The 17,153-nt window shown below is 38.9% G+C and overlaps 1 protein-coding gene across 1 annotated transcript in view; it reads right to left on the bottom strand.

The window, feature by feature from the left end:
- The window catches only part of ascc3 (activating signal cointegrator 1 complex subunit 3), a 507,536-nt gene that overhangs the window by 390,401 nt on the left and 99,982 nt on the right, over nucleotides 1-17,153 (bottom strand). Inside the window, exon 12 of the mRNA XM_059645261.1 lies at nucleotides 9,330-9,494. Within this exon, the coding sequence (XP_059501244.1) occupies nucleotides 9,330-9,494 (165 nt within the window). The remainder of the gene's footprint in view (nucleotides 1-9,329; nucleotides 9,495-17,153) is intronic.

Below are 17,153 nucleotides of genomic sequence, written 5' to 3'. Positions count from 1 at the left end.
AGGCTAGCAGTACAGGCCAATTACTTGAACTTTAATGGTGAAGTAGCTTCTGGAAGGGTGAATTGTGGATAACATTTGCGAAATGAAGGTTAATTAAAGAAAGCCAGATTGTTGAGGCCAACAGTGTTTAATTGATTTGGGAATTTTTATTTTAATGAAGTTAACAAGGACAAGAACATTAGCTTCTTAGCATCTACCGTGTGAAGTCCCCTCAAAATCATTTTGTTTCAGTGAAACAATCTGTGCAACAATCTCTTGCTTGGCACCAAATTGAAAACCCTCAAAAAACCCAAATATACTTCGCCTATTACTTCTTATGTACTCTGTTACATCCTTTAAAAAATTCCAACGTGTCTAGTTTTTTTTTCATAGGACCGTTGATTCTGCCTAATCATGATTTTCTCAGAATGTAGTTACTACATCATGAATAACAGATTCCAGTCTTTAATAATCGGTTCTATTGTTATTACTTCTTTTCCTCCTCTTCTCTTTCCAAAAATATTCAGTCATTTCTTACATCTCTTTGTTACTAGTCACTGTCTAAAAATTGATGTTACCTACTTCCTACCTACCTTTATCTTGCAAAAAATTGTTTTACAAAAGTATATGCAAACATCACCTGGTTTTAGACTGTTTTCAGTAACCCGAAGGTCCACTTCGTTCCTTTATGTCAGTGCTTCAGACTCACTAATTTTACCATTTGCATTCACATAAGCTCCTCTTTTCTAAGTGTTCTAAGTTGTCTTGCCTTCCCCCTATCTTATGCTGGTTTAGGTTGAGTCCTTTCTCAGCGCTTCATTTTCCATACCTGCAGATAGGCAAACACCTTTCTGGTTGCCCCTTCCCAAAAGCTACTATCTATTAGTATCAGCCCTTCATTCTTCCTATGTTTTCATAATCAGTTATGGTGTCATTTTATGGGGAATCAAAATCTAAACAATTATGATGCATTATAATTTATCCATGCAATCTATTGTAACTATTCAAAACACTGGAACTCAGCCTTTTGAACACTGGAGACTGAACATGACTGAGGATAGGACTTCCACAAGGTCCTGGCACCTAATGTATGGACAGATACATGAATTGCTCAGGACGTTTAATATTCCAATGGGCAAATGCCGCTGCTCGGAATTCCATGCAAATATCTCCAATTCTTAGCATGGTTTAACCCTGATTATTGCACAGAAATAATGGGCAGGTTAAAACATGCTATAACACCTCAGCATTCCCAAAACTGGCTCACGTCCATCAACTTTCCTCATCACATCTGAACTATTCAAACCTGGCCACACAATTACTTTCCAAACTGACCCGAGTACACCCTCAGCTCACCCATCTCAACTGCACCCTTTGCCTACCATCTGACAACTTTTCACCAGGACACAACCACCCCTCCTATCCATATGGCCATTCACTCACCTGAAACACCAATCACTCAATTCACCCAATGTTCTTTAGAAGCTGTTTTTCCATCTTACAATACCGAATAGGACAGCCAATGCTTTAAGAGGGATGTGACTTGCGCTTCCCCAAGATTTTACTCCACTCCAAGAGAGTTTCAGGAAGTGTGGGGAGGCTCTTTACAAGGCTGTGCTATGCATTTCAGGGACAAATTGGATAGGATGGAATGCAGTGTAGCGCAGCTTAGGAGAATCGTTGCATGAAGCAACAATGCACTCAGCAATGCCACAACTCAGAAAATGCAAGTCACTAAATTTTAAAACAAAATATGTACATAGACTGAATAAGTCATGTAGAAATAAAATACTGCAACTACTACACAACTGACTGCTGAACAAATAATTTACACCCAAAACAAAACAAATTTTCTTGAGTATTCGCACTTCTTTTGGCATTCATTCTTGTTGTTAATTCAAATGATTTTTATTTCCCTTCCACTCTTTTTAGCTAAAAAGACACATTCACCTTGAAATACTTCTATTGTAGCACTGTTTTGTGCTTTCATTCTTCATATTCATACCTATGACTTAAATATTTGTGAGTTATCTCCAAATCCAATCATCCACTTCCAGATTCCTGCCACAGCAGACATGTTAAGCTATTCTACACTAGCTTAAGAGGTCCTTCAGCAAAGGCAAAGAATTCCTCCTGTCATAACTAACAATAATACAATTGTACATTTCAAAATACTTTGTGTTGCTCTTCTTTACAATGTTTCTTTTGCGACGTCTGCATCATTTGCAAAGCTGTCTTGCACTCCTGCCACCCTGACCATGGCTTTGAGGGGGGCAGGTCATGCTCACAAATCTTATTGAGTTCTTTGAGGAAGTCACGAGACAGGTTGACGAGGGTCAAGCAGTGGATGTGGTGTACGTGGACTTCAGCAAGGCATTTGATAAGGTTCTCCATGGCAGGGTCATAAAATCAGGGAGGTATGGGATACAGGGTGATTTGGCTGTCTGGATTCAGAATTCGTTGGCTGACAGGAGGCAGAGAGTAGTTGTAGATGGTAAGTATTCTGCCTGGAGGTCAATGCTGAGTGGTGTCCCGCAGGGCTCTGTTCTTGGGCCTCTGTTCTTTGTAGATTTTATAAATGACTTGGAAGAGGAGGTTGAGGGGTGGGTTAGTATGTTTGCTGCTGACACAAAGGTTAGAGGTGCCGTTGATAGTATCGAGGGCTATTGCAGGCTTCAGCGAGACATTGACAGAATGCAGAGCTGGGCTGAGAAATGGCAGATGGAGTCCAACCTGGATAAATGCGAAGTGATGCATTTTGGAAGGTCGAACTTAAATGCTGAATATAGGATTAAAGGCAGGATTCTCGACAGTGTGGAGGAACAGCGGGATCTTGGTGTTCAAGTGCATAGCTCCCTCAAAGTTGCCACCCAGGTGGATAAGGTTGTTAAGAAAGCATATGGTGTTTTGGCTTTCATTAACAGGGGGATTGAGTTTAAGAGCTGTGAAGTTTTGCTGCAGCTCTACAAAACCCTGGTGAGACCACACTTGGAATATTGTGCCCAGTTCTGGTCGCCCTATTAGAGGAAAGATGTGGAGGCTTTGGAGAGGGTGCAAAGGAGGTTTACCAGGATGCTGCCTGGACTGGAGGGCTTATCTTATGAGGAGAGGTTGACTGAGCTCAGACTTTTCTCTCTGGAGAGAAGGAGGAAGAGGTGTGACCTGATCGAGGTGTACAAGGTAATGAGGCATGGAGAGAGTCGATAGCCAGAGACTTTTCCCCAGGGCAAGACTGACAGCCACGAGAGGTCATAGTCTTAAAGTGTTAGGAGGAAGGTACAGAGGATGACGTCAGAGACGTTCTTCACCCAGAGAGTTGAGAGTGCATGGAATAGTTTACCAGTGGTAGTCGTGGAAGCAGAGTCATTAGTGACATTTAGGTGACTGCTGGACATGCACATGGACAGCAGTGAATTGAGGGGAATGTAGGTTAGGTTACTTTATTTTTGGATTAGGATTATTCCACGGCACAACATCATGGGCCGAAGGGCCTGTACTGTGCTGTACTTTTCTATGTTCTACGTTCTATGACCGGCCTTTCACAATCTCCTTCATCTTTTACACTCTCCTAGTGACTTATAACCAAACAAGATGTTCATTTTGCAACATACTTGATAAAACATAAAATCAGGATTTGTGGACAAGCCCAATTTGCATTATTCATTCTCTAAATTTGTAATGTATCCAATATAGAATATTTCCAGCAAATCACTGAATTTAGTCATGTTTACAAATCTCCCTACGGGCTTCAATGTTTCCAACATTTGACTATTATTCAATCCTATTAATGCCTCCCATCTAAGGCGTCTCAAGGTCAAGAATATTTCCTAAAATTGAGGCCAGAAACGAGAGTCACAACTTAAAGATAAGCTGCAGGCCTTTTAGGATCGAGAGGAGGAGAAATTTCTTCACCAGAGAGTGGGAAGCGTGTGAAATTCACTGTCACAGAAAACGGTTTAGGCCAAAACATTGAATGTTTTCTAGGAGGAGTTAGGTATAATTCTTACGGTATGGGAGAAAGTGAAGGCAGAGTAAAGTGAATGGTGGGGCAGGCTCAAAGGACCAAATGACCTATTTCTGCACATTTTTTCAATGTTTCTACATGTTTCAGCTCATCTGCAGCTGAAGCTCATATTCATGCTTTTGTTACTTTCCTACTCCTCAAAAAGCACTCCTGGCTGGTCACCCTCATTCTACCCTCTAAACTTCATATCATTCAGACCGCTGTTGCCCTATGTTTGAACTCTCAGCAAATCCTTCTTCCAATCATTTTGTCTTTCTAATTCAGAATAGCTCCCAGTGCACCCACACCTTGTTTTCAAATCCCTCCACACAGTCTTATCCCTATCTCTATCATCACCATTAACCTTACAATCCTCCAAAATATCTCCACTCTAATTCTAATACGTCTCTAAATTTAATCACTGTTCACTTCCAGTTTTCCTGGTTTCACGCTTTTGAATATGCACCCTGAACCTCAACTATCCTTTTATCTCGCTCGCTTCTTTTAAGATAGTCCAAAAACCTGTCCCTTTGGCAAGCTCTCTGAAGGAGGGTCTAGGCCCGAAACGTCAGCTTTTGTGCTCCTGAGATGCTGCTTGGCCTGCTGTGTTCATCCAGCCTCACATTTTGTGACCTTTGGCTAAGCTTTTGGTCATCTGATCTACCACCTCCTCGTGTGATTTGATGTCATGCTTTGTTTTATAATTACCTCTGTGGAGTACTTGGGTGAATTAATAATGTTGAAAGCATTTTATAAATATTAGTTGGGTTATTTGACAATCTATAAATGTCAGTTGTTGTTGCTGCTACTGTAATCTAAAATCCATCTAAATTTAACTGGAATGACAAGTGTTGCAACCCCCCATACAAATAAATAGCTGAACAGCCAACTGAATGAAAAAAATTATCAATCTTTAGAATACTCCAATACTACTTATTCTAGCAGAACTGCTCTTTCTGGAGAGGCTGGATAAGTCAGGACATTTTCCCCTTTGAGCATAGGAGACTGAGAGGTGACCTTATAGAAGTTTATAAGGTCATGAGGGGCACAATGAGGTGGACTAGCCAAGGTCTTTTCCGTAGAGTAGGGGAGTTCAAAACTAGAGGGCATAGGTTTAAGATTAGAGGGGAAAGATTTATAAAGGGACCTGAGGGTCAAACTGTTCACACAGAGGATGGTGCAAATATGGAATGTGCTGCCAGATGAAGTGGAAAATGAGGTACAGTTTGAACTTTTAAAAGATATTGGACAGGTACGTGGATAGGGAAGATTTAGAGGGATACAGGCCAAATGCAGGCAAATGGGACTAGTTCCAGAGACCTGGTCGGCATGGACAAGTTGGGCCGAAGGGTCAGTTTTTGTGCTATATGACTCTATGGAAAGATAAATTTCATGTGCATCACAGCAAAAGAGAACATCTCAAACTGTTTCCATTTGACTGAATCAGAGTTGAAACTTAGCCATGTCACTGCAGTTAAAAGAAGTTTGGTCACTTTCTCTGGTAGTTATCAGGGTCTTACGCAAATGGTGCGATTAACCTGTACCCAGTTCCCACTGGTTGAAGATGTCAAATAAAACAGCCACAATTTGATATAAACTAAAAATCACATTCAGCAAAGCCATAAATATACTGAATATTAAATACTGAGGTCAGCAAAGATTCAGCTTGGACTCAAAACGCTGGCTGGTTTCTCTGTCCACAGATACTGCCAGAGCTGGTGAGTTTCTCCAGCATTTTAATTTTTCTTCAGTTCTCCATCATTTATACTTGCTTTTATTCCTGAAATTTCACTCATTTAGAATTTTTTAAAAATTCCCGCTGTTTCCAAATTGTTGCAGGTGTTTCAATTTTAACCGCTCCAGGAAAACGGCATGGTTAGGAGAGAAAATAATGTTCGCAGGCTTCAACATGCAAGAGAGGAGGCTGGCTTAGTAATTATTTTGTTTTCTGTTTTGTAAGTTATATTTTCAAATGCACCAATAAATAATTTGGGTCACAGAAAGGATAGGATGAAATTGGCAGGAATTCAGTCATAATAAGACATGTAAGATGTTTTCTTAGCAAGATCTTACATGATCTCAGAGTTATTTATAGATGTCTTCCTTAAATTGTAATTTATGTCCTAAAATCCAACAGAAGAAAATTACAAAAAAACACTAGTTCCACAAATTAAACATAATTTGATACACAGATAAAAATTTATTATAAATTAATCAATTAACTAATTTCAGTCTATGTTATTCCAGATGAAATAAAGAATTTCCTCAGAAGCTGAGCAGAATTTCTAGGTGTTCTTTTTACTTTAAACTGTACAATGTGGCTGTGCCCCAGTTCATTTGTTTAAGTCCAGTAAATGACCTGAACTTCTGAGGGAAATAATTACAGCATGAGACACTACAAAAAGGACAATAGACATTGGGTCACTATGTCCAAATTAATAACAACACAAGCAATCTTGTGAAGGAGTTTAATAGTATGGAATTTATTTTGTTACTTTACAAATATTTCTTCATGGCTCGGTAAATATTAGATATTTGGAGAGCTTTTAAAAACAAATGCAGCAATATCATTCTTAATGTGGACAACTTTTATTTGCTAAACAAATATTTCACAGCTCTACATATGTCAGTTTCCCTAATTCAAAGTTGTCGACATCGGCAAACTGCTAGGATTTACAGTCAAGTTCAAATTTACTGATTTTAAACTTAGTTGAACTGGCAGTAACAAATTACTGTCTCAAATTGGAGACTGTAACCTTATCACTCACACCTTCCTGGATTTTAAAATTGTTACTATTGTTTGCAATTTTCCATGTCCTTGCCTGTCCCTATCTGCATATACTCCTCCAGCCACAAAAATCTGCTGAGTTGTGTGTGTTGGTCTAACTCTAACCTCTGTGCATTCTAAATTAAAAATGCTCTACTCTGAGCAGCTATGCCTTTAGTTAACTCTTTCCTGAAATGCAGCATTTCCTCTATAGGCACCTTCACCTGTCCACCTTATTTTCTTCCTTGGAAGGTGGGAACCCATATCAAGCCCTCCCCTAACAACCCCATTTAAGCATCAAAGATCCGCAAACCTGCTAGCGTTACATCAGTAGCAGAATAATTGCAAGAAACTATCAAAAAGAATGGGATGAATACATCTGGTTGAAATTGATCTGATTGGGCATAATCAGCATAGATTTGCAAATTGCATGGGATATCATGTTTCACAAGCTTGATAAAGGAGAGCCAATTGACAGATTTTCAGAAGGCTTTGATATAGTCTCCCGCAGAGGATGGAGAGGAAAATGAAAGCACGAGGGACAAGGGGTATTGTGCAGGTATAGATTAATTATTTGCTAGCAAACCAAAAACACACTAAGAATAAATGGGTCATTTTCCCCCATTGGCAGGCTGTGACTGGTTGGGCTCTGCAAGGATCAAGACTTGGCCCTCAGCTGTTTGCAATATACAACAATAATTGAATATTGAGGCCAAATGCAATTTTTCCAAATTTGGAAATGATACAAAACTAAGTAGAAACATGAGTTATGAAGAAAATATGAAGCAGCTTTAGGATGATTTAGGCAAGCTTAGTGAATAAACAAGAGTATGACTGATGGAATATGATGCGGAAAAAATGTGAGGTTATCCAATTTGGTAAAAGAAACAGAAGTGCAGTGCATTTCTTAATGGTAACTGGTTTTAAAGTGTAGACATACAAAGGGACTGAGGTGTCCTTGTTGATAAGTCACTGAAAGTCAAAGTGTAGGTGCAGCAAGCTATTGATGATGATAATGGAACGTTAGCTTCTATTGCAAGAGGATTTGAGTATAGGACTTGCGAAGTCTGGGTGGGGGTTAGACCACACGTAGAGTAGTGTACAGTTTTAGTCTCCTTACTTCACAAAATATATAATTGCTACAGAAAGAGCACAATAATGCTTCACCAGACTTGTTCCCAACATCTTGGACTGTCCTATGAAGAGATATTGCACAAATTGACCCTATATTTTCTACAGTTTTGAAGAATGAGAGGTGATCTCATTGAAACTTCAACATACTTGAAAATATAGACAATGTAGATGCAGCTAAGATATTTCTCCTACTTATGGAGTCTAGAAATCCCAGGGACACAATTTAAATATAAGGGGAATGTCACTTAGGTCTGAGATGGGAAGTTTTTACTCAGAGGATTGCGAACCTTTGGAATTTTATATCACAGAAGCATGTGGAAACGCAGTTTTTAAGTATGTTTGAGATTGATAGAGTTCTAATAGCAAGTGGCTTATAGGGCTATTGTGTGGCAAAAAGATATTGAAACATCCAGCAGTCATGATCATAATGAATGGCAAGTCATGCTGATGGGCTCAATGGCCTATTCCTATTCTTGTGCCGATGTCCAAGAGATAACGTGTGAAGCAAGACAACAGGTTGGCCTTTTACTTATTAAGGCATGTACGAAATTGTTGGCTGAGCTAGCATTTATTACCTGACCTACCTGTCCAGAGGACAGTTATAAATCCAACACATTATATGATTCCAGAGCAACAGCATAGACGAGATAGGGCAAAGGTGGTAGATTTCCCTTCTTAAAAGGACATTTGTAACCAAGATGAGTTTTTATGACTACTGACTGTTGTCACAGGGTTGCCATTTTACAGAATTAAAATATCATCATCTGCTATAATCGGATATAAACTTGTGTCCCCAAAACATTATATGGACCTCTGGATAACTCTCCCAGTAACATTATCATCTAATTCCCTTGTTCTGCTCACTAAAATCTGCTGAGTAGTATCTTTTGTATCTGGTCTGAATACATTCATGACGTTAACTGTTATAATCGTTACCGTATCAACTGTGTCTTCAAATCTGTTCACAACTACATTCAAATGAGGCCAGAATCCCGCTGGCCTGCAGGCTCAGAGTTGGCCACTCCACCAACTTCCCAACCATTTGGGCACAAGTTCAGTTTTCCTTGTGTCTTGAACAGATGTCATAAGCTATGTTAAATTAGCTGCAAGCTACTAACTATCAACAGGTATAATTCTAAATAACATGAAAAAAGCAATATATTTCTAACTTAACAAATTCAATGAAATATATTCTTTACATCTTACACAAATCACATATTTGCTTCCAAATTTTAAGGTAAACTATGCAAGGGACACAATGTCAAACGAAAAAAAAACTGCACAGGACATGCAAAAATGTGGAGAGAAAAACACTTTGCCTTTTCCTCATAATTTTCAAAAATATTTAAGCATCATCACTTTTCAGAAAATGTTTAGTGCAGCCTGTGTGTTAAGCATTGCACAGTCATATCAAAGTCTCAATTTCTCAGAACTAGCTTCATTTACCTGTCGTAGTGTTCGTGCCACTATGCTTTCAAGAACTGGTCCTCTATCTTCATGCAATAGGTGAACCTCATCCAAAATTAACAACCTAACAATCTGAGACAGGGCAACATCACCAACACTTTTACGTGTTACAACATCCCACTTCTCAGGCGTTGTCACAAGCATCTGAAAAACAGAAAAAGACATTCAATGATCCACAGTCCACGACTCAAGAAGTTATGACAAACATTTCGGTTGCATTTAAGATGGTGTGTAATACGACTTCTCAATGTTTATAGTAATATATTTTCGATTGTTTCCATAAAGTACAAAAATGAATAAAATAAAGATGCACTGTTGTGGAATTTTAAAACATTTGTCAAAAGTTAAAATTAGTGTTTTTATTAAAGTATAACTAATACTAATAATATTGTGCACACATAGGGGCTACTCAGTAGAATTCAGCTATCATTAAAATGAGTAAATATACTGCAAGTAAAATCCATGTATAATTTAGCACTAGTCTGTATTTCATGCAACAGTTGTGCACTATTTATGGAGGAGATGCGCTAATCTTATGCTGTTATTCTTGAAATGCTAAGTGATCCAAGTGGCACTGCTTTGTAATACATAACTTACGATTAAGAACTTACTGTTTCATTTGAATGACATAATGTACACCAATGCTAAAAGTGAGCAAGCCATTATTGTGTATATCCTCATTATAAATAAGCCACTAAACTTTTAAATTGGCAAAGTATTACTTCCTAGCTACCTGGCAGGTAAATAGAAAATATTATGGTGAGGAGGCTGGATGCAATGTACAATTTTTTTGTTCACTTATAGAAGATAAGGACATTATCTTTCTGGATCAAATAAATAAAGTTTAAAAATGAACTGAAGTTAGATACCATGAACAATTTCTGAATAGCTTTCTGAATTACATATTTAAAATGAAAACAAAAATCAAGATGTAACCAATTACATGGATTGCAGTATTCAAGAAGGCAGATGTCCACCACCTTCTCCAGGGCAACTGGGAATGGACAATCAATACAGGCCTGCCAGCAATGATTAGGTCTCATGAGAGAAGTAGAATTTTTTCAAAATTCAGCTTTCTTTACTGCCAGGAACACACTGGATCAATTATGGAATCTCCTCATGATATCCCTGCCCACAGCTACAACTTGTTGTGCCATCAAAAAGAACTTCCATTGAACTAGAGCTTTTCTTATACACAAACACTTGTGCCAACCAGGTCATCTCCCAAATAGTGACACAAAATAAAGACAAAAAAAAACTGATGAACTTTTATTATTTCACTGAAAGACTGCGCTCTGGGTCTTAAATGTAACTTCCAACACGAAAACCATGGGTAGCGAAAATAGAAGACTGATCTGTTGCCATAACAACAGTATCCAGTCAGCCAGAAAATCTGCTAATACAGGTTTAATAAATCTGCATGATCACTGTATGCCACTTGGATCTGTGTGGGCTCATAATGAAGAGTGCGCTGGTTTCCACTTAAAGCAATGAGTAGTGCAGTTTCCTCTACATCATCCTGCAGGAGATTGAGTGCACATTCCCATTAGAAGATTAATGTCCCTCTTCGACAAGATTAGGGTTTACAAAATTAATTTTAAAAAACTTTCAACAGATGATAATATTCCAAAGATTAAAGAAAAATTGTTTCTTGGAGATTATGCTTAAATAACTATCTCACAAATGCATTTGGAAGAAAAATGCCAGAAACACATTTACTATTTACAAGCTGCATTTGAATCAGCATGTTTTACATTTTTCATTCATTTTACTGACTAAATGAATACTGCAGAAAGCTAATGTTTTTGCTGATGGTGAATGCCCTCTTGCACATTGCCTGCCATTACCAGAGACCACTGAAACATGCTTCTTGCCTTTGTTTGACGGCTCAAAGTTGAATGTCCACGCCATGGAACATTAGTAAGGCATCTATCAGCATCACATATAAGTCTTCGATCAGAGAGCTATACAGCACAGAAACAGACCCTTTGGTCAAACTCGTCCATGCTAACCAGATATCCTAGTTAAATCTAATCCCATTTGCTAACATTTGGCCCATATCCCTCTAAATCCTTCTTATTCATATGCCCACTACCTGCCTTTTAAACGTTATAATGGTACCAGCCTCCACCGCTTCCTCTGGCAGTTCATTCCACATACACACCATCCTTGCCTATTTACCCTATCCATGCACGTCCTGATTTTATAAGCCTCTATAAAGGTCACATCTCAGTCTGAGGCTCCGGTCTCTCCCATAGCTCAAACTTTCCAAACCTGGCAACATATTTGTAAATCTTTTCTGAATCCTTTCTAGTTTCACAACATCCTTCCTGGAGGGAGACAAAAACTGAATGCAATACTCCAAGGGCAGCCTAACCAGTTTCCTGTACGGTCGCAATGTGACCTCCCAACTCCTTTACTCAACATACTGACCAATAAAGAAAGGTTACCAAATGCTTTCTTCACTATCCTTTCTACCTGCAACTCCACTTGCAAGGAAATATGAGCCTGCACTCCAAGGTCTCTTTGTTCAGCAACACTCTCCAGGACCTTACAGTGTACAAGTCCCATCCTGATTTGCCTTTTCAAAATGCAGCACCTTAGATTAATCTAAATTAAAGTTCATCTGCCTCTGTTTGGCCTATTGGCCCGGCTGATCAAGATCCTTTTGTCCTCGGAGATGGCCTTCTTTGCTTTCCATGACACCTCCGATTTTAGTGTCATCTGCAAATCAACTAACCAGACCTCCTATGCTCACATTGAAATCATCTATATAAATGACAAAAAGCAGTGGGTCAAAGAGATGGCAGATTAAAGTACATTTGTCTTTAATAAACTACAAAACAAAGCATCTCGAAAGCCAACAATCAAGCAGCTGCCTAATTAGTCAACTGATGTTGTATTCTCATCTTCTGTATTATGTTCTTTTTCTTATGCTTAAATATACCTATTTATCCAACTTGTTTTTGATTAGCTGCAAAGCAGATTCAAAAAGAGGGATCCAAAGACTTGCCTCTTGACAAATGATCTCTTCTTTAACTCTCTGCAATCACATGTTGCTTCTTTAAACAAGGAAAACTAGCATTATAAAAACATCTAGAAAAGCTGCAACTCCAGGAATGTAATAAAAGATTCTCCATCCTTTTCCTGCTTCATCCCATTCTTGCATAAACACCACAGACTTCCCTATCTTCCTCGATGCAAGATCATCCTCATGGAATCATTCAAGATCCTCAATCCAAACCATGCAGCCAAATCCTTCTCCATCCTATACCAACCAAAACCCATGAACTCCAATCAACAGTCTCAAAACGCTTGGATTCACATTAGAGGAAGTTGCTCCTTCTGTGTTCCCAGGTCTGCTGTTCCAAATCCTTATTAACCTCATCTCAATATACTTACTCTTCAGTGCAACAACATTACTCTTCTCTTCGTGAAGATAGACAACTGCACACCTTCCACGGTAACAATCAACCCTGGAGCCCCCTCACCCCCTAAAGGATGCATTCTCAGCCCCCTACTGTACTCAGTGTACACCCATGACTGTGTTGCCAAATTCTGAACAACTGCCCTCTACGAGTTTGCTGATCACCCACCGTGGTAGGGCAGATATCAAACAACAATGAAGCAGAATACAGAAAGGAAAGAGAGAGCTTGGTGACATGGTGCAATGATAACAAACTCTCTCTCAATATCAGCAAAACTAAAGAACTGATCATTGACTTAGGAAAGAAAGGAGGAGGAGGAGAACACACTCATCTAGATCAAAGGAACTGTGTTTGAGGGGGTTGGGAGCATCAAGTATCTCAGAGTAACAATAATTGACAAACTATCCTGGACTTCGTTTGTAGATGTGATGGTCAAGAAGGTACAAAAACATCTCTTCTTCTTCAGGTGGCTCAGGAAATTTGGCATGTCCACAAGGATCCTCACCAACCTTTACCGATGAACCACTGAAAGCATAATGGCCTGGTATGACAACTGCTCTGCCCAGAACCATAAGAAACTAAAGAAAGTTGTGTGCACTTCCCAAGCCATCATGGTAGCCAATTTTCCATCCGCAGACATCATTTATATGGTTCATTGCCACAGAAAGGTTCTCAACATTAAAGACATATCCTATCCCAGTAACGCTCTCCTGCAAACTCTTCCATCAGGCAGAAGAATCAGAAGCTTGAACACACACACTAGCAAGTTCAAGAACAACTTCTTCCCTGTCGTTATTAGGCTGATGAATGGACTCCCCAACTTCAAGCAGTGCTGCTCTTGCTGATGTTGATCTTGCATAATGCATGTCCTGCGCAATGTAACCTATATGCCTTTGTGCAGGTTTCTTTTTCACCCTATGATCTGTATGTCTTTGCTTACTTGCGGCATGGTGGCTCAATGGTTAGCACTGCTGCCTCACGGCGCCATGGAATTCCATCCTTGGGCAACTATCTGTGTTGAGTTGGCACATTCACCTAGTGTCTGAGTGGATTTCCTCCAGTTTCCTCGCACAGTCCAAAGGTGTGTAGGTTAGGTGGATTGGCCATGCTAAAATGCCAATAGTGTTCAGGGATGTGTAGATTAGGTGAGTTCTAGAGGGATGGGTCGGGTGGGATGCTGCAAGAGTCAGTGTGGACTTGTTGGGCCAAAGGGCCTGTTTCCATGCTGTAGAGGTTCTATGAATACAGTGATCTGCCTGTATTGCTCATAAATAAACAGAGCTTCTCACTGCGCTTGGGTACATGTGACAATATATCAAATCAAATCAATATCTACTTCAAGGTTCAGATTCAACACCATCACACTACAGCATCAATAAATGAAATTTTATTCTAGAATGTCACAATTTAGCATTGTTTTCATTGAACTAATCCTACCAAGGCCGATACTTCAACCTAACTGTCTGGGCACAGCTATTAATAGCAACTGACTTCACTTAATAAAAACCAAAAGAACTGTGGATGCTGTAAATCAGGAACAAAAGTTGCTGGAAAAGATAAGCAGGTCTAGCAGCATCAGTGAAGGAAAAAACAGAGTTAACATTTCAGGTCCAGTAACCCTTCCTCACAACGATCTGAGGAAGGGTCACCAAACTGACTTTACATGTTCAACTTAGCGAACTGATCAAAGGCTGTTCGTCATTAATCAAACAATTTCATTATCCACTCAGCAGACATGACACTTGCATGGATCAAGTGATGACTGTTTTTTTGTCTTCATGGCCCATGAAGTCTGCACATAATGGATACTTGGTGAAGTCGCAAGGATGGGGTCAGGCTAATAGGTGAGGGTAGAGGTTGGAATGAGTTGGTAGTAAGTTGGCACAGAGACTATAAAAAGCTATGGGATATGACAGTCTATGGTGAATGAGTAGAGGGTAGCATTGAGAATACAGGAATGAATGGAAGGGGCTTGGTTACCAGAGGGCAAGAATAGTTGCGGGGGTGGGAGGATATGGGTACCTTGTCAGCATGAATGATTCATGGGGTAGTGAGAATTCAGGGGTAAGAGCTAGTTTTAATGTAACTTTTTTTTAAAAATTGACTTCAACAAAATATCAGGGCACACAGGAAGACCTTCTATACGCTATCTCCATACTCAGAGAGCTCCTTTCTCGCTCTGAGAATGCTGCTAGGACAGAATGCAAATCCAACTCTGAGCCATATTTTTGGGTTTGTGGAATCAGGAGTTGTTCCAACTTTGGGCTTTTGATCCAGGAGCAAAATTATAGGGCTGCTCTACATATGACTTTTGTCAAAATTTATGACCTTTTAAGGATTACGTCTGAAATATGAACATGCACAATGTTGACTGGCATGATAAATGTTGTCATCATTCTCATTTGTTTACCGGCATTTACGTATTTTTTTTAAATTATGTTACGCTCTGGAATAAAAAAGATAGATTTGATCAGCAGCAGTGAGTATGTGATGCATTTCATGAGTGCAAATGCACTTTCAGGCCACTTTCATAATAATTACTGAAACAATACATTACACTTAGGGCGCAAAAAATGTTTTGCTAACTATTGGATTTAATAGCACACATTCATAGGTACTCAGCAATATGTGACAATTCAGAAAAGACTGTCCTGAAGTTTTAACAATAGATACTGTGTGCCTTTTGATCATTGTTCTTTGCACTTCAAGTATTTGTTGAAATTCCACTCTATCAAAGTAGTTGTCTTGTTTTCAATATCTATTTGGGTTGGATTTTAAGTTTAGTAAGAACTCTATGAACTAATAAGGGATGCAAAATTAATTTCAGCAGCATTGATGGTATAGGACATTGGTCTGCAAAATAGTTTCCCACTTTGTCAAGCATGTCCAAAATATTGCATAATTTATTTGTGACCCACTTATAATCCCGCTCAATTGTTACAAGTGTATTCTCATAGTACTCTCCAAGAACTAAGCATGCTCAATGATTAATGAGATTAGTCCGAGTCCGGTGTTGAATTCACATACGTGTAGGGTTCCCTTGTGACAACAGCAGGAACAGACTGGTTTTATTCTTCTTTTAATTATCTGGGTTCTATCTAGGCTAATTTAGTTATGCAAAACAAATCTACTTATAAGTTTTGGGTGCCAGTAAGACACAAAATTATATGTGATCAAAAAATTTCATTTGTTCATGGAATGTGAGCATTGCTGGCAAGGCCAACATTGAAGTAAAATTGATTTTTGACAAATTTCTTATGTTATTGTGCATCGAAGTCAAAGTATTACTTCAGTTAAACAAAGAATGCATTTATTTACCTTGGTACACTTCACTTGGGGTGGATGTCAGTTGTCACAACCATCAGGTAAACAGTTGAAAACAACAATTGACTCCAATGAGATTTTGCAATTCTATGCACCTGACTGTCTGGTTTCAACAAGCTGCAAGCACATCTAACAGCTCTCAAAGATGCCACAGGAACCATATTCAAAGGAATACTTTATCTATCCAAAAGAGTAATCTAGCTATCCAAACAAATCCAAAGTTTCAGACCTGCCAAGTCTAAATCTCCAATTTCAAACACCTACTTCACTAAAATCTAATGAGTACAGGCAGCTGCCAATTTCTATGGGTAACTACCCCCTGGAATCCAGATGTCCATTTTAGAAACTGCACTCATTCACCATGCTACAAAAATGGCAGATGTGGGATTCCAGGTTGGGAATTCTAGATTTGGACTCTGCCATCATTTTCACTCAGCACACAAAAAACTTTCTCTACACAAACGTTGGTGGCCAAGCTGAGAATTTTCAGTATTAACTGTTTTTGTTTCATAAATCATTATTTTCATTCCTACTGCATTTTGTGGTGAAACTTCTTTTAAGATATGCCTATGTGTTTTTCACTGAAGATGAATATCAAGCAGAATACAGCAGTAAACTACCTATTCTTAGTAAATGCCATGAAATTCTTATTGTATACCTGAAACACAAAAACAAGAATTTGGAACCTTTATTTAACAACAGCTCAAAGGGAAAGCTCTTCCGATAAGATAACATTCTCTCAAACACTTAACAGAATGTCTTTCTTCATTAACCAAACAAATTCTGAAATACAAGGGGCTGGACGGAAACTTCTTGCAAGATTATGACCGGTTTAGAAAAGACAGAAAAGAGAATCCGTTTTTATTAGCTAATGGCACAAGATTAAGAGAACACATATGTAACATTTTTGATAAGTACATATGAATGTGTAAATGAACATATTTTTTGTGCAGTGAGTGTTAAATCACATTGAAATCTCTGCCCGCAGGGGACATTGGAAAATTGGATGGGCACTTGAGTGAAATAAGCTTGCAGAGATAGAGCCAGGAGA

The sequence above is a fragment of the Stegostoma tigrinum genome, chromosome 4, assembly GCF_030684315.1.
Source record: "Stegostoma tigrinum isolate sSteTig4 chromosome 4, sSteTig4.hap1, whole genome shotgun sequence".
Classification (NCBI taxonomy): domain Eukaryota; kingdom Metazoa; phylum Chordata; class Chondrichthyes; order Orectolobiformes; family Stegostomatidae; genus Stegostoma; species Stegostoma tigrinum.
Note: the sequence above shows the minus strand (reverse complement) of the source record. Positions and strands in the feature narration are given on the sequence as shown.